General features: G+C 33.2%; 5 protein-coding genes across 10 annotated transcripts; 2 read left to right on the top strand and 3 right to left on the bottom strand.

Annotated features, from left to right (window-relative positions):
- Positions 1-1,047: 1,047 nt before the first annotated feature.
- LOC147943553 (CLAVATA3/ESR (CLE)-related protein 6-like) lies at positions 1,048-1,648 on the top strand. The gene has a single exon (XM_087512182.1). It carries the CDS (start codon positions 1,129-1,131, stop codon positions 1,372-1,374), a length of 246 nt encoding a protein of 81 aa, XP_087368308.1. The 5' UTR covers positions 1,048-1,128; the 3' UTR covers positions 1,375-1,648.
- Positions 1,649-4,233: 2,585 nt separating this feature from the next.
- Positions 4,234-4,847, top strand: LOC147943552 (signaling peptide TAXIMIN 1-like). Its single transcript, XM_087449894.1, has 2 exons — positions 4,234-4,477; positions 4,577-4,847. The coding sequence occupies exons 1-2, from the start codon at positions 4,374-4,376 to the stop codon at positions 4,698-4,700; spliced, it is 228 nt and encodes a 75-aa protein (XP_087306020.1). The 5' UTR covers positions 4,234-4,373; the 3' UTR covers positions 4,701-4,847.
- LOC104786516 (phospholipase A1-IIbeta) lies at positions 4,746-6,388 on the bottom strand. Its single transcript, XM_010511940.2, has 3 exons — positions 6,056-6,388; positions 5,622-5,979; positions 4,746-5,481 (listed from the first exon to the last, which is right to left on the bottom strand). The coding sequence occupies exons 1-3, from the start codon at positions 6,289-6,291 to the stop codon at positions 4,828-4,830; spliced, it is 1,248 nt and encodes a 415-aa protein (XP_010510242.1). The 5' UTR covers positions 6,292-6,388; the 3' UTR covers positions 4,746-4,827.
- A 126-nt stretch (positions 6,389-6,514) lies between these two features.
- On the bottom strand, positions 6,515-11,864 carry LOC147943551 (protein trichome birefringence-like 40). The gene is made up of 5 exons (XM_087449893.1): positions 11,470-11,864; positions 10,740-10,911; positions 7,415-7,590; positions 7,147-7,305; positions 6,515-6,949 (listed from the first exon to the last, which is right to left on the bottom strand). The coding sequence occupies exons 1-5, from the start codon at positions 11,769-11,771 to the stop codon at positions 6,658-6,660; spliced, it is 1,101 nt and encodes a 366-aa protein (XP_087306019.1). The 5' UTR covers positions 11,772-11,864; the 3' UTR covers positions 6,515-6,657.
- Positions 11,865-13,235: 1,371 nt separating this feature from the next.
- LOC147943550 (uncharacterized) lies at positions 13,236-16,397 on the bottom strand. Of its 6 annotated transcripts, none has more exons than XM_087449891.1 (6): positions 16,137-16,389; positions 15,142-15,264; positions 15,010-15,045; positions 14,178-14,930; positions 13,726-13,913; positions 13,236-13,619 (listed from the first exon to the last, which is right to left on the bottom strand). In XM_087449891.1, the coding sequence occupies exons 4-6, from the start codon at positions 14,902-14,904 to the stop codon at positions 13,446-13,448; spliced, it is 1,089 nt and encodes a 362-aa protein (XP_087306017.1). In that variant the 5' UTR covers positions 14,905-14,930; positions 15,010-15,045; positions 15,142-15,264; positions 16,137-16,389; the 3' UTR covers positions 13,236-13,445. The 6 variants fall into 6 exon arrangements, with proteins under 6 accessions (XP_087306017.1, XP_087306018.1, XP_087306013.1 ...); XM_087449892.1 differs by lacking the exon at positions 16,137-16,389 and adding an exon at positions 15,733-15,849; XM_087449887.1 differs by having other exon boundaries at positions 14,178-15,045; positions 16,137-16,397.
- Between the last annotated feature and the right edge of the window lie 403 nt (positions 16,398-16,800).

Raw genomic sequence — 16,800 nt, 5'->3', positions numbered from 1 at the left:
GTGTATCAATAGAAAGAACTTCGAGATCAAGAGAGAATCTCGAAGGAGATGAAGAACAAGAGGCGGTTTAGGGTTTTAGGGAAGAAGAAGAGATCGGCGGCTGCCTTAGGGTTTTAGGGTTAGAGGCTATCGTGCTGATAACGTGTTATGAATATAGAGTTTAGGGATAAAGCTCTTGTTATTCTTATTGATTATTCCCAAGGTTACATGCATATATATAGTAGAGTACAAGTCTTTAGCTTAAACCGACATAAGGAAATAATGACCGAGTAAGGCTTCGGCTAATGGGCCAAAGGTGTGCGGACTGAGTATAGCCGATGGACCGAGACTCCATGGATAATATACGGGCCGGTCTAGTGAGTTCACTAAGTGTTTCACAACATTTAAATACTTTTTAGTTATTCGTTAGTACACAATTATAATTTTACTATCCAACTAGATAGCCCATAATAATAGAGATAAAACTGAAAATTTATAAATTAAGTATAAAAATATTAAACAACATTTTAGTGAAACAAGAAGACGATATGACATTTATGTATAGGACAGTTGATTCCTAGTACCTACAACAATAAATTTGATAGTTAATACCGTTAGAAAAATCCATGATAAACAACAAAAGCAAATTAATGAATTAATATCTCTACATAGCCTAGTAGTAGTCTAGCCTAAGAATCTAGGTTAGTTGTAATTTTAATACTATTATCCTAATGAACCTTATGTCAAACTTTTTATTAATTCTTAATCAACTATTCATGTAAGGTCAATTCTTATGTCTTACTGGTCCCAAATTTAAATTTCCACCTGAGAATTTCGATCGTTGGGTCAGTAACCCATATCGTAATTAATTATATTAAGTGTCCATGCATGAGTTTTATAATCCAAATATATGAGTCAGATTTGGCTTTCATGGGTTGTTGTGGATCCCATCATGTTCTCTCCACTCCCCCCAACCTACTTGATCCTTAACTCGTTTGATATCTGCGTCTCTAATTATCTATAAATAGAATATCTCAACACATACAAGTCATCATACTCTCTCAAGTCTCAACTCATTTTGCATCTCTTTCTCTCTCTCAATCTCATAAAAATCCCACAAGACACCTTTGTTCTTCTTAATCATCTTTTATGGCGAATTTGATCCTTAAGAAATCTCTAATCATACTCCTAATCATATTTTCATCACCAATCTTGAGTTCTCAAGCTCGAATCCTTCGTGTAGGCCGTGTTGCGACCATGGACAATATGGATAGTCAGGTTCTCCTACGTGAACTTGGGATTGATCTCTCCAAGTTCAAAGGTCATAACGAGAGGCGGTTTTTAGTGGATTCCGAAAGAGTTTCACCGGGAGGTCCTGATCCACAACACCATTGACTCATCTATACAGATATATATATATATATATATATATATATATATATATACGTTATCGGAGATCCAAACGCAAGTAATTGTGACTGATCCATGCAAGTAATTTATATATCGCCATTATATGCTTTTCTTTTCTTTTTCATTAATCTTACGTACAATTTTGTTGTATCAAGGTTTTGGTATTCTTGTACCTCCTTATCATACATCAAGCTTTTTCTCTGTGTGTTTTCTTGTGTATCCAATGAGTTACCTTTTATATAACAGCGATTGGCTTATACTTTATGTTCCCCGGTTTTTATCGTTTGAGTTTTACCTTTTCATTTGTAGGGGAAACAAATAAAGATAAGCCTAGAGGAGTTCATTGATATTACGTTTACTTTTTTCTGTGATTTGATAGCCAAAATGTTTAATATTAAATCTTAGTAAGAAGCGGTGAAGTCGAATATATTGTAAACTAACTTAAACCAAATGATATGCAATCTAGAAAAAGTGATAAAGTTGTTGATAATCACAAGACTATGATATTGTAAATACTGTTTGATGCACTCTTACACTGAATATATAAAGTTCGCCGACATCAACTACAGTGTTGGAAAATTTGAGAGGTTCAAATTGTAAACTAATGAACTCGACAAATGAACACATATTCTCCGCAAAAAGATTATTCTCTACGATCGAATCGATAGATTCATAGTAGATATTATAGTTTTTCATGACTTGATTTGGATGTACTTTAGTATCGATAAATAATATTCTAGCCTTGACATTCTCATATCTGTCTAGGAACGTTCTGCCACCAGTTGAAACCACATAATATTTAGTGTTTGATGACCTATGGCGACAAGATTGGTAAGTAATATAATATACCTTTTAATTTGTCCAAAAGAAAAAAAAACCTTTTAATTTGTAGAAAAAGAAAAAGAAAACAGGAATTTCTTCTTGACTTGTTTTAGGCTTTTAGCAAGATTTATTTTTGGCCTAGCAGTAGTATATATATTGGTGGTAGATACATCAATACATATATACCCTCGTTTGTCATGGCAACGTGATTTTTAAAACATTTAAGATCCAATCTCAACCGGCCGATTGGAACGATAAATTCAGAATCTGGACACTAGCTAGTCTAGTCAAGATGTTATATTTCTAACTAACATATGCGACTTATGCAACCTTGTCAATAACTAATGAACCGTTGATAATCTATGATCTAAATATGATTTATTTTAACACATTAAATTTTAGACAACTAAAAAAAAAATTGCAACCACAATGAATTTTTCTTTTGAAGAAGAAGAAGCAACAACGTAAATAAATAACATGAAATTGTCAGCTCCAGAGCCTTCTTAAGGTGTGATACTATGATTGGTACTAGAGGAAGAAAACAACATGGTTTCAAATTTATATTTTGGTCTTTCTTTTGTAAAAAAAAATTTGGTATTGATGCTGGAATTTTTGGAGTTTTTGTTTGGTATTGAGGTTGATTTTTCTTAATTGGCATAACATGTTTTAAATCTTATAAAAAATTGTATTTCATAAAAATGAAAATTTATGAATGTCAAAAATAACTTGGTATGTTATAAATAATTTATATTGAGATTTCTAGAGTTTTATTTGGTTTTGAATGAAAATTTATGTATATATATATATTTTAGATCAATATTTAAAATTAATATGGTTAAGATTAAGATTAAAAATTTGTTAGATCAAAACGTGGGTATTTTAGTCATTATTCTAATCAAATCCAGCTAGGTGAGAATGTAAATAAACTAAACAAACACATTTCCATTCAGATGCATAATCCAAAAAAACTTTTTTTTTTGAGTCATTTGACATTCAAATAAATCATTTGGATTAAGCTTTTGAATGGATCATTGGAATGAAAATACTAATGAACATGCCTTTTGTCATACAATTCCCTATATATTAATAGAGAAACACTCTCAAGAAAATGCTGATGTGTCGTCGTTAGAAAGCTTGAGACACCAATGATTAAGGAATATTCTTTTACAAATAATTAAAACATCAAACATTTCAATTTTAAAATTTATTTTAATCATTTTTATAACATATTTAATTATTAAAATATAAAATCATTAGATCTAAAACTTTTTCAAAACCGGAATTTGTTCACATATTAAAAAAAACTGATCACTATTCATATATTTAAAGTTTTAAAAATAAAATTATCACAATAATCAATATTATAGAGAATTGACTTATTTAAAATTATTGGTATAATATTTCATGGATGAAACTTAATTACACAAAATAATGAATATTTTTTTTAAAAAAAAATCTTGCATAGATTGAAGAAAGAGCGGATTATAAATATATTTAGTTGATACATAATAGTTTGATCTAAACATATTCTCACGGGTTATATTTTTCTTTTTTACAAAAATAAATTTTAGATCCTAGAAAATAAATTTACTCATAACTTTAATTTTATCTGCATAGATTTATCCTGCGGCTTGTTACTAGTATGCACCAGATTTAGAAAATGGGCCTTATACCACTTGTTGTATATTAAGTGGGCCTTATTTACCAGCAACATAATTGTTTAATAATCCATTTAGTAAGTAAACCCACTTCTCTAACAACAGGCCACACACAACAAAACAATATATATACCCACTACTGTATTTCTCTATATATATCATCGGGAACAAAATTTTATAATGTAAAATCGATCTTCAAGTTCTTCAAAAAAAAGAAGAGAAATAAATTGGTTTCTATATACTAATTAGTCTAATTTTGGTCATAGTAGTCTTAAATGCACTGAAATAATTATAAGGAATTGTCAACCAAATTGAAAAGGAAAGACAGATCAGAGAATCAGATGCACCTAACTTATTATTATGACCTACAAGTTACACCGCGTCTCCTTCTCTCTCTATACACACCCTAATAAGAAGACTTCTACTTAATTGAAAAATCAGAGAAGACGACTCACACAAGTCATCATCATACACAGTTGTAACACTCACCGGAAGAGAGCCACCATGTGCGACGGAGACTGCCGCCCTCTTGGTTTCCTCTTAGGTCTTCCTTTCGCCTTCCTCTCTCTCCTTCTCTCCATCGTCGGTGTCGTCATCTGGATCGTCGGGTCAGTTCCCCTAAATCCCTCACTTTGATCTTGGAGTTTTGGAATCATTCATCACCAATTAATTAGCTTTCTTCTGATTTCTCTCTCTCTCTCTCGCAGATTGTTGTTATCATGCATATGTCCTTGTTGCTTATGTGTGACTGTGCTTGTTGAAATCGCAATTGGGTTGATTAAAGCTCCAATTCATGTTATGGAGTGGTTCATGTCCCAGATCCCTTGTTGATTTGGGAGATCATCATATGTACATATCTTATTATTGGATCCTTGCTTTTTATGTAGTTTGTTATAAAAGATTTCCTGATTCAGATTTGTTGTTCAATAATAACAATGTAGTGTAGCTATATATATATTCATGGGAATTTGCAATGTTCTTCTTCTTCTTCTTCTTCTTCTTGTTCTTTGATCTTGTCCCTATCGCCGTTGAGTTTCCAAGTACCGTCATCACTTTGAACCATTCCTTTGTTTTCAAGAACCCACCCATGTCCTGGTACTAAGTACTTATCTTCAAGAGCATCTAATCCCTTGTTCACCAGAGCAATGTCGCGTTTAATCTCTAGTTTGAATTCTCCTTGATTGTGTTGTGTACCCGCCACGCCGTGTAAGTAAGCCTCCAGGTTATGGAAATGTCCTAGGTTTAGAGACCGTTTCAGGTACTCTGATTTCAGTGTGTTGATCTGAAGCTCTTCTCCCACATCTGTGAACCTGAATACAGGGTAACGTGGGATGAGATCCGGGACATTTGTTACTCTTAAGATGTGGAGGTGTTGGAACGATTCCACGAGTCTTTTGAAGCTGCGGTCACCGATTCGGGGACTGCCGAAAGCGAAGACTGTGACACAGGATAGCCTCTGTTGTAGACTTGGTGTGATCTTAGGGAACTCGTTGTGGAGAAAGTCTGCGGCGGATAGAATTGAGAGAACTGCGCCTAAGCTATGTCCTGTTAAGGTGATGGTAACTTCTTCGTCTTTGTACAGTTCTAGTAACCTGTTGAGCTCTCCTTGAACCTGAAAACAAGAAAATATTAGGGATGTTAAGGAAGGTCAAAGCTCCGCAGGGTGGCCACTGGCCAGGCCAACTGGTCACAACTATCAACAAATCTATATTTAGACGTTAAGTTAGTAAGGGATCATGTTATTGTAGAGACCTGTTCACGTGCACTGGTCTTGTCAAAACGTGAGCGTGGATCAGTGGATGTATAAAGAGACAGCCAACCATTGGCTACGCGAGGCGGGTCATTTGGGGTAGCTCGAGGGAAAACCGTTTCAGCTGATTCAAGTGGGAAATCGAAATCGTTAGCCCACTCATATAGCTGAATCGTCCCTCGCCATGCTACAACAATGTCCCTTCTCCCTAGCAACCTCTTGCCTTCGTCCGTAGCCACCGCGATGTAACCCAACCAGTTAGACTCTTTGTTCCATGCTTCCCTTGACAATGATTTGATTATGAAACATTCTGGTAACCTTATCGACGACGTTCCGTATATGAATTTAGTCACCTCGTACCTGTTTTGTCACATGTTTTATAATGGGGTTTGCACGAAAACAAACCCTTTGAATGATCCCTGTAGACGTTTGTTACCTGAAAGGGTTGGCTTTGAGGTAGCCAGTTCTAGCAAAGAGCTCTTCTTTGGTGTAGCAGCTATCTCCTACATATTTAGACCGGCGGTCACTATTGAAGGCAACGTACCCAACCTCAGCCATGTCACCATAGTGTACGATGTAGCGGCGTAGATCCAAGTCAAGAGGATCAAGCAGGTCTTTCCATTTGCTAGTGCCGCTCAGTTCCTTCCATCTTTTAGCGATGTCTCCCACCATTTTTCGCTTATCTTCTAATCCAAACACCCTCCGATCCTCATCTTTGTGTCCTTGGGGAAATTTGTTTGGAGTGTCCAAAAGTTTGGATAATGCGTGAAGTATTGGTCCTTAATACATGCTCTTCACATAAGTTTTGCTTTGTGTAAAAGACTTGTAAGTGTATATTCCTCACGTTATAATGGGTTGTATTAAAAAATAACAATATAACAAAAGTATGGAGAAATTAAGTCCCGATGAATGCATGTAACTTGTATTAATGTTAATTACATTTAGGATTAAATTAACAAAGGAAGAATATCAATCACAATCACAGGAACTTCACAATTCATAAAATGGTAGAATAAAATAAAATATGTAAAACGAGAACTAAGAAGTGAGAGATGCGTAGAGAAGTAAGTTCCAAGTATCAGGGAGTCCAGGGAGACACCAATGGCTGCAGTCTAGACCCTTTGAGAGACCATTGTAGAGACTTGGATGCGCGTCTTTGTGATATTCTGAGAGAGAAGTGAGATCAAGAAGATGGACCGGTTTCTTGATCCGGCTCAACACTTTGTTAACCACAATCCAACCTAAGGGCAATCCTCCTGGATATCTTTGTCCCATGAACGGCTGAGTTTGGCCCTTGCACGACTTCAGTGGTTCGTTCCACTCTCTTCCGCTGTTTTAAGACAATTAATGTTTTGAAAATGTTTGTTAAAATCCATTGGCCTCGCTCCAATTCAAAATTATATTGGTATTAGATAGACTGATTCTTTTGTTTTTTAGTTTGACTATAGAGTTCCAATGTAGGATTCCCTTATTTTAAATCAAGTGTGAGAGACAAAAGAGAAAGCGAGAAAGTAAAAGAACACTTACTCATAGTGGACAGGAGAAACACCTTGAAAGAAGACTTGAGTGCGTGAAGGGACAATGTTATGGTTAATCCAACGAGCCCATGTGTTAAGTCCTTTGTAATAAGCAACAAGCCTGTTCATGTCTTTGTACAATTGGTTTCCTTCCCTCATATAATCCCACCTGGCATACCATTATTAAGCATATTTGGTTAAGAAGCTAGCTTATATAATTGATAAAAATATATATTACTAAAAGAGAGAGCGTTTAGAGTTAAGTTAAGTGATCGTACGGCTGGAGTCCGGAAGTGTGAGTCCACCAGTGCCACGAGTTAAAGATAAGAACGTCCATGCCAAGCCAAGCATTGGCTTGTTTGATGGAGTCAAGCACAAGCACTCGTCCTGCCTTTTCTTGAACCACATCTACTAGAAACTGTGTTCTGTACAGAAGTATCGTCACCCCATATTCCTACCCATTTTTCAATTAAAGGCATGTAAGTTATTTACTTAGCGACAATAAAATGACATAAGACATTGCGTCAACTGTGTTCATGTAGTTAAATTAGTTTTGTGTGCAAATTGACCATGAAAAAGTCGGTTGGGAAAAACAAACTATATACATATGTTAGCTTAACTCTTCTTATACCATTTACATAATTTGACTCCATTTAAATGATGTTGGTCAGAAGTCAGAACTGATACCTAAGCATCCATATATATTATGTATATATACTATCATGTCAAACCGGTATATTTTCAAATATTTGAACGAGGCATTCATGGAAAAGGAATTGATAATTGTGTCATTGTGTGTGTGTGTCTGTGCGCGCGCGTATGCTTGCGTATGTGATTCAACATCAATATAGAAAATAGAGTAAAATCAAAATTTGAAAATACTATCTTAAACATGTATATTCTTATATTCTGTAATTATGCCGTCGATCGTATTTTATACAAGCCATAGAGAGAAAGACACGTACCAAACCTATGAAGTAGCTAGTGATCTAAGTCAGCCCCAATAGAGACAGACTTGTCACTGTTTAATCTCCGTGTAGATGTAAATAAAATGGAGATCCCAAAAAAAAAATATATATATTATAAACTGTTTATGTTATAGAAAACGACAATGAAGAAGACGACATTGACCTTTAAGTGGTTGTCAAAATCATTTTGAGGATGGTGTTTTTATGATCCAATCTGTCGTGTATGTTTGGTTTTGTTGAAAAGTCTCTTAGAAAGCTTAATTAATGACTGCGAGTACGACTTATGTTAAAAGGGTCCGTATTAGTTTCTTTGCTTACACCTTAACTAGGTACTATCCCGCGGTTTTGCGGGCTGAATTTTTTTTGATAAAAATTTGTAATAATTTCTTTTGTTATTATGTTATTTATAATAGTTTGTGATTAAAAATTCGTTGTTTATATTATAATTTTTGTATTTTAAAAATGTTTATTGAAAACCTGTCAATAAAACATTTGCATTTAATGAATAAAATTATTTAAACATTTGTGAAATCTTTGCTATAGTTGTGAAGTAAGTAAAAAAATATAACTAAAATGTAAAAAAGAATATTATCTGTTAGTTTTTTTAAAATATAAATTAGTTTTGATTCTAACAGATTTTTTTTTACTTTTCTACAATTTATTTTATTTGATGTTTCCCCTATTTTTGTTTTTTAATCGGAAATATTTATTTAATCTTAATTAAGTTTTTTAATGGCAATTGAATGTAATTTTTACACATTTTATGATTAGTTTTATATTTGTACTTCCCAATTAATATAGTAGGATATTGTCGTAACTACAAATATAATATCCCTACAACTTGCAAAAGTATAATAAGAAATCTTAAATAAATTAACCATATAGTATTATCCTAAGTAACCAGGGGCAGATCTATAGTGTTATGGGGTGGGGCACGTGCCCCATACTCTTTTAAATTTTATATTTATGTAGGCTCAGCTCAAACATTCGGTTAACCCGGTGCTATCATGAAATAAAGACTCTAAATATACAACAAAAAATCAACTTAAGATAATTACATCTTTTAGTTTTGTTCAGAAAGCTTTTTACATCGGCAATTAAAGAAAACAGAGGACAAAAAAGAAGAACAAACTAATGGGCATACAGAAAACTTGACATGAAATTTTTTTTTTGGACTTTGGACCCAGTGCTGTTGCACCGCTCGCACATGTCCAGAGCCGGGACTGATTTGTGACCCTTAGATATTGTTATCGTATAGTTTATTTGGTTACGAGGTGCCCCATACTGAATTTAGAGAGATTGGTTCGATGTCCCACATTGTAACTTAATTTTTTTTATTTTTTACCTTTTTGTTTTCTTTTGATTGCTTCTTTTTAGTGTTTTTCTCTTTCTTACATGTTTTTTTTTTTGTAATTCTTTGTTATAATTGGTGTTCCATTTTACTGTGTCTATCTATCAAATTATGTTTATTCAATTTTTATTTTCTCTTTCTAATTCCATTTTAACTTTCAAAAAATATTAAATCATCATTTTATACTGTAAAGATTATGTTTGAATCTTAAAATGTTAATAAAAAGAGTACCTTAGTAAACATTTTGTTATCTTCTTTGTTTTTAATTTTATATATAGTTTAAATATTTGTAATATTTTAGAAATGTAAATTCAAATCATAGTTTTACGGATAAATTCAAAAAAATTGGTGTCATATAAAAAAAATTGATATCTTCTTGGATTTCATATTTTAAAAGTATTTAAAATTAGTTTTATTTAATATTTATTATCATTTAAATTTTAAATTATTAATTGAATAAAATATGTGCTCCAGTTAGAATAATTTTCTGGATCAGCCACTATAAGCAACCCAATCTTTTTGAAAAACAAGATAATCATTTTCAGAAGATAAAATTAGATGGTGACGTTGTAGGAACCCTTTTTCAAAATCAATGTGGAAATATTTCGCAGTCATATAGTATTAATCTTCTTATTATTACTATCTGACAAGTGTTTCGGTCTATCGACCCCTAAACTTGGAAACCAAAAGAGCTACTACGTATCTGATAATTTGAGATAGCGTTATGATGAAGGCACGTAATAGCAGGGCCTACTCTTTCTTTTTTTTTTTTCTTTTTTTTTTGTTATTTTCTGATGTGTATTTTAAAAGCCAAAAAAAAAAAAACCCCAAAAGAGTTGAAAGTGGAGACAGCATTAACACTGTTTATAACTTCATGAATTACCAAAAAAAAACATGAATTATTTTCTCATATTTTCAGATTATCCAAATAAGATTATCTTTCGCAAAATATCAGAATGTGCCGTCTTAAATTAACTTAAAATGTGCTATTGTCGGTAAGTTCTAACTATATTAGAGATAAATCAGTTACTAGTAAGACAAAAGATTTGGCAAGGAGGACTGTACAATCATTATTTATTTTTGTACAAATTAATAATATAAGTAGGCTTTCTACTTTATAGTGGTGAATTCGGTGTTCACTTGATAAAGCTAGGATGAAATCAAGAAAGAATGATTAACAACAACAACACCAAAAAAAGTCAATGAGTTAAAAGTAATTTATATGCAACGCTTACTTTTATGTGAAGTTAGTGATGAAAATGAAAATGGAAAAAAAAAATAAACCTGGAAAGTGAGGGAAGTGAGAGGTTGGTTTCGACGAAGAGAGTACTTAGTATTAGGAAGAGAAGCATGAAGCATGCAGGCCAACGATTCGAACATGTTGAGACTCAGTGAGTCACCTACCAACATTATCTTCTTCCCTCTCATTCTCCTCATAAAATTCGCCCCATCGAATCTGTAATGTCATTTAATAAACATATTAATATCTCAAAAACCTTTAAAATAAAATGTTAATATCTCATTCGAAAAACATATCTCATAAGTCATAAACTTTGACTACATATACGTTTCTTTTAACATAGATTCCCTCTGTTTTATATTACTTGTCAAAACCACGTAATTAGATTTTTTAGGTATTATATACGTTTTTTTAGCTACTTCTAATTTCACGTAATTAACGACGGCAAACAAAGATAGTATAGTTAGAACTTTCATCATGGTTCTGTCGTTAAAAACATTTTACGAAACCATTGAGACCATTGAGAAACTATTGAGACAGAGGGTCTCAGATTTGTTCGTGCCAGCCTATACATTTCGTGTTCAATTTTTTGGGTCAAATGAACTCCTAATCTTTACTAGCTAATTTTACAAAACTTACATATTGTATAACTATTTATATATATTATATATTATAAAATGCAAAAAGAAAGTATTTGAACTATTCGAAACCTTAGCTTCTCTTCTAAAATATTCAAAACTTTAGTGGTTAATAATAATACATATGCAAAAGTACCTGGGGAGAGGACATGAGAAAGGTTGCCATCGGAAGTGTTGATAGTTAGTGTCAGGACGACCAGCTTTCTGGCAATTGAACTCAGAATCGATAAAAGGACAAGTATAGGCACTGTAGAGAGGATATGAAGGATCATAGACCCATTTGCCTCTAGAAAAATTGCATCTCCCTCCACTCAACAAGCTTGAGCTTGTGTTGTTTTGTCCCAAGAACTGTTGTTGAGATTGTGCTAATAGTACAGGGAATGAAGAGAAGAGTATGAGAGACAGAGAGGCTAAGTTGAGTAGGAAACAGAGTCCCATCTTGTTTTTTGAGGTTGCCAAATAAAATGATAAACTTATTCTTCAAGCCTCAAGCTTTTTATAGATAAAAATAAAAGTCTTTGTTTCTACAGTGAGTTTTCTTCTTTGCCTCTCTTGTTATATTTATGTATATACATCATTTTACATATTTATTTCGTGGACAATCATTATGCTTAAGATATACTTTAAGAGCTGAAAAAGGTGATATAAAATCAAACAGATTAATAACACCAAACTCTTTATAAGCCAATTGGTTATATGTATTTGAAACTAAAATCGTAAGTTCAGCTAACATTATTTTATAAGGGTTTTAACAAAACCATACTAGAAAAAAAAACCTACATATCTAATATTATATTAATGTCAATCATAAGAAATTTTTTTCACATAAATTGGATAAATTAAATCAAATCAAAGTAAAACTAAAATATCGTATTACTCATAGTGTCACTACCAAACTCACATATTGGTTATTGACAACAGGATGAGTTATAAAATTCGAGAGATTCCTTCTAGTTCACATCAATCATGTTGTGGTTATCAAATTTTCATGAATCTTTTTTTTTAACGGTTTATATTTTATCTGCGCAGCCATTGGTTTAACATGCATGTTGTAATATACTATGGGAATGAAAAGACAAGGCTGATGTATGTGTATAGGAGCAATTTGCACATGTTATGATGGTGTTTAGGGTGGCTTGCTTTTTCCAACTCGACCACCACTCACTCCCTAAAAACTTACTTCTCTTTTAATTTTCTTCATCTTTTGTTTCTTTATAACTAAATAAGCTTCTTTTCAAAAATCTACCCCTAACGAATGCTTTTATCTGATTTAGGTAATGCAATGAATCGAACCATTTCAACTTTGACTACTTTTAACAAATTTATATAGAAACAAAGGTAACAATTTCTGTAAGCATCAATTCCAATAATACTCATTTGGCTCATCTTCCAATTCAAATATGTTAATGATTATATACCTTCATTAGCAAGCTGTGATTTAAAACTAGAAGATTCCTTCCATTAGCTATTATTCATTCATCAACAAATTCAATTATTACTTCAAACGTCGAGTTACTGATTATTGTTCTGTCTCTTTCCAAGCATAAAAAAACAAGAAAACTAAATATAAAAAGTGAAATGTAAAATAGCACAATAGGTCGAAGGTGAAGATACTTTATAGGGGCTTATCGGATTCATAACTCCTAGAAAATTATTTGAGAAAATGACTATAGTTTCCTGTTTGAAGAGAAATATATATATATATATGGTTCAAATCGTTCCAAACATTGTGAATTTAAATTAAAATAAAATAAAAACTCTAAGAAAAGGTAATGATGTGGAGTGGTCCTAAATTTAGAACAAATTGGAAATGTAAGATAGACGAAACAAGAAAACAATTATTACACAACCACCAAGGGAAAGACTTTTTTTTCTCCCACAAATATTCACAGATGCAGACAATTTTGTAAAAAACATATTTACTTGAAATTATAAATAAAAATTTGATAAATAAGTATATTAGAAGCCTTATTAAATTATGTAACCAGAGCCAGCAGAGGAAGCCTTTTAAGCTGCTTCTTATGTTTTGCTTAATACATTCTTTTATATACACATAGAGAGAGTGTGAGAGAGTAGTAGAGCTATATTATCCTCTGTGTACCATTAAACATTTTACAGAAGCTCCCATTCAGATTCTTCTGATGATTGGTTTTCCTCTACCGGTTTCGGATTATCGCCACATTCTCTCCCATTCTCAACATCTTCTGCGTACCATTGACGCGCAAGTCGCTTGTATTCTTTTTCTCTGTTTTGCTTCATTCTTGAAGATATAACGTCTCTGATCTTCTGTGGGATCAGTTTATGTTATAAGGCAGTGTTACTTTCTGTGTGGTGATAAATATGCAAACATGAAAACCAAAGAAAAGAGAAAGAGATAAAGAGAGGAACAAACCTTGTATGGTTTGTGTTTGTCATCCTCCATCTTGTCAGGAAATACACAATGGAGTTCGTCTCTGTCCACAAGTATACAGCTTTCTTCAACTGATCCTCCAATAAGATGTTGGAGAATGTTGGACTTTTGCTCTAAGACAGAACTCGAACTTGTTTCCATTGAATCCTCATCGGTTTCCTTTCTGCAATCTGAAAACAAGAAGCCAAAAAACCAAGATTAAGTGAACTGCTTCAAATCATGAGCCAGTTTCTTCCTTTTGAAATTCCATTTCCAATGCAAACAGCAAACAACTATATGGAATCGCATGATCACTATATTAATCCAAATGAAACAGAACCTATGGGATGTGGTACTCGATATGATTGTGTACCAGGATCCAACTTTAAAATCCATAGTTTCAAAACAAACGATTGAGATAGAGAGAAAAAATTTTAAAAAAGCAGAAATGTTACCATCAGATCCTGCAGGTAAGCTAGTAGCAACAGATGGTTGAATCTCTGAATCTTGACTTCTAACAGAATTAACAACCGTAAGACCATGTTCAATCTCAGTTCTAATCTCTGAATCTTTACTTCTAACAGAATTAATCGCTGTCAGACTGTTTTGATTTTCGGGTTTATTCTCTTTCTGACCTTCCTTTTTAGAGATGAGTCTTTCTACTTCACCTGGAGGAGTATCACTTGGCCTTACAGTTTTGACGTCATCTTTGATACTATGAACCATTGATAAACTACTTGAGTTTACAGTTCCAACATTATCCTTAACACGAGCACTATGAACCATTGATAAACTCCTTGAGTTCACAGTTCCAACATCATCTTTAACACGAGCACTATGAACCATTGATAAACTCCTCGACTTTACAGTCCCGACATCATCTTTGACACAAGCACTATGAACCTTTGATTGGATAATAGGCCTGGTAACTTGAAAAGGCTCCTCTTTTTTAAAGATCTGTTTGCGGCCAACTTTTCCTCTTCTATATGGACCACCATAACTATACTGTCTCGGAGAAGTACATATATCATAATCATCTGCATCAAGACCACGCAATTTCATAGCACATCCATCCTTCTTCCCTTCAGTAACCTCTTCCTCTTGCTTCACATCTCTGGCTTTTCGGTTCACGCTTTCTTTCTTCTTCTTGAAGGAACAAACAGGAGCGTATTCATTTAACATAGAAACAGGTAAAGGTTTTCCTGAACCTACAGAGTCATCATCATCATCATCAGGAAGCAAGTCTTGAACCACATCCGAACAGAACTTCTTGACACTATTACCAACCGTATGAACTTGGTTCTCAACGTATTTTGCGGTATCCTAAAAAACATAAAAGAAGCAAACCAAGAGTTAAAAACAAAAGATACAAATCGACATGGTACAATTACAAAGTTCTTACACCAACAAATCATTCACCTGCACAATGATTTCTTCAACCTCTAAGCACATTGCTTCAAACTTCTGGTACACATTCCCAACCCATTTTATACCTTTAAAATCCATAACTCCTCAGAATCCAACAACGTTCTTGTGTTCCTTCTGTCAATGCCCAACAACCAAAAAAGAAAATTCAGAGAGAGAATAAACATACGCGGTAAACGTACACACAACATCAACTCTTTAGTTAAAGAAACAAGATTGCTAAAGAATAGAAAGCTCATAGCAAAAGAGACAGTTGCTTAGCCGTTATTCCAAATAGATTATCCAAGAGATGATGGCTAATGCAACTTCTAAGCAAAACCTCAAATCCTAGGAGCCTTTTAGACGGTATCTTCTTAAACTAAAACAAGTTCCTCAAGAAGAGATATAATATTAGCACATCCTTATCAGATAAGATCTTTTGACTGCAAATATAAGCTATGTCTCTGTATCACATGTTTCTTTCTTCTATTGAAAACAGAAATTGTCAACACCAAATTGAAAACAATCAACGATCATAATAGGACAAAACCAAATGTTATCATCTACAGAGAGACAAAATTAGAAAGAAAGAAGAAGAAAAAATACCAAAAGGAAACGAATTGATTCTTATACTAAACAGCTGATTGCTTCTTAAAATCAAAACTTGGAAACCCAAAAATTGAAAGATTTAAGCTTGTGATAGACTTGCTAACACAACAAAATAATCTGGAAAAAAAAAAAAAAGGAACAAACTTTATCATAAAAATCAAAATTTTCGAAGAGAGAGAGAAACAAACTTACAAAACCTCGAAACCCAAAACGTGGGAAAGGAGAAATTTCACAGACTTGGGGGCAAAAAAACGTGATCAAGTGTAAGAAGAACAAAAACCCTAAAACCCAGGAAAGCCTCTTTTGCAATCAATCAGAAATTGAGAAAACAAAAAAAGGAATAAACTTTAGAATTGGGATAACAGAGAAGAAGAAGAAGAGGAGGAGACGGGATCATTAACCTCAAAGCAACGTTCACTCGATTGATAGAGAGAGAGTTTTCGTTTTCGTTTTCGTTTTCGTGAGAGAGAGTAAGTTATTACGATGAAGCAAACAACAGATCAAAACCAAATAAAAATCATAACTTTTAAAGAAGCTCTCTGCTCTTTTCCTCTTCTTATTTATGTTTTTTTGTTTACAGGTATAAAAAAACAATCCGGGTTCGGGTTTGTTTGACCCGCCTGGTTCGATAGACCCACCCAGGATTGCGTTGACAATTATTTAATTTTACCAACTTTTCTTTTTGGTTGGTTTATATGGGAAAGTGTGAATATCTGCTTTTTTAATTTCGACACGTGTTCACGCTAATGTATTCCACTTTTGGATTCTTATGTTTGTAATCAAAATCACACAAGTTTCGTTAGATTTCTTTTGGGTTCGATTTTATGTTTCTTCGAGATCTTTGATGATGGTAGGATTAATTTAGAAGATATTTAACGACTTATTATTAATCAAAAGGATAATGAGTGTGAATTGTTACAGGCTTACAGCGGGTGGGATGAACAAATCTTTCTCCAAATTAGACCGTTCTGTTTTTAGCGTGGATAACAAATCACTACAACCATTCACAACTAATCATTCTTAATTTTTTGATCTTTAAGGATGTTTCAATTTCATCATAGTTTG

Source organism: Camelina sativa, chromosome 5, assembly GCF_030686135.1.
Source record: "Camelina sativa cultivar CO46 ecotype springtype chromosome 5, ASM3068613v1".
NCBI lineage: Eukaryota > Viridiplantae > Streptophyta > Magnoliopsida > Brassicales > Brassicaceae > Camelina > Camelina sativa.
The sequence above is the reverse complement of the archived record's forward strand: the minus strand, read 5'-3'. Positions and strand labels throughout refer to the sequence as shown.

Bases quoted from the DNA above. Each gene is read 5' to 3' on its own strand.
- LOC147943553 (XM_087512182.1), top strand. From the start codon at position 1,129: ATGGCGAATTTGATCCTTAAGAAATCTCTAATCATACTCCTAATCATA.
- LOC147943552 (XM_087449894.1), top strand. From the start codon at position 4,374: ATGTGCGACGGAGACTGCCGCCCTCTTGGTTTCCTCTTAGGTCTTCCT. The intron at 4,478-4,576 runs GTCAGTTCCCCT...TCTCTCTCGCAG, and splicing joins GTCGTCATCTGGATCGTCGG to ATTGTTGTTATCATGCATAT.
- LOC104786516 (XM_010511940.2), bottom strand. From the start codon at position 6,291: ATGGTGGGAGACATCGCTAAAAGATGGAAGGAACTGAGCGGCACTAGC. The intron at 5,980-6,055 runs GTAACAAACGTC...GTGACAAAACAG, and splicing joins CTCAAAGCCAACCCTTTCAG to GTACGAGGTGACTAAATTCA. The intron at 5,482-5,621 runs GTCTCTACAATA...TCTTGTTTTCAG, and splicing joins AGACCAGTGCACGTGAACAG to GTTCAAGGAGAGCTCAACAG.
- LOC147943551 (XM_087449893.1), bottom strand. From the start codon at position 11,771: ATGGGACTCTGTTTCCTACTCAACTTAGCCTCTCTGTCTCTCATACTC. The intron at 10,912-11,469 runs GTACTTTTGCAT...ATGACATTACAG, and splicing joins TTCTCATGTCCTCTCCCCAG to ATTCGATGGGGCGAATTTTA. The intron at 7,591-10,739 runs GTTTATTTTTTT...AAAAATGGGTAG, and splicing joins TCACTTCCCTCACTTTCCAG to GAATATGGGGTGACGATACT.
- LOC147943550 (XM_087449887.1), bottom strand. From the start codon at position 15,228: ATGGATTTTAAAGGTATAAAATGGGTTGGGAATGTGTACCAGAAGTTT. The intron at 15,046-15,141 runs GTGAATGATTTG...TATGTTTTTTAG, and splicing joins TTGAAGAAATCATTGTGCAG to GATACCGCAAAATACGTTGA. The intron at 13,620-13,725 runs GTTTGTTCCTCT...CTGATCCCACAG, and splicing joins ACAAACACAAACCATACAAG to AAGATCAGAGACGTTATATC.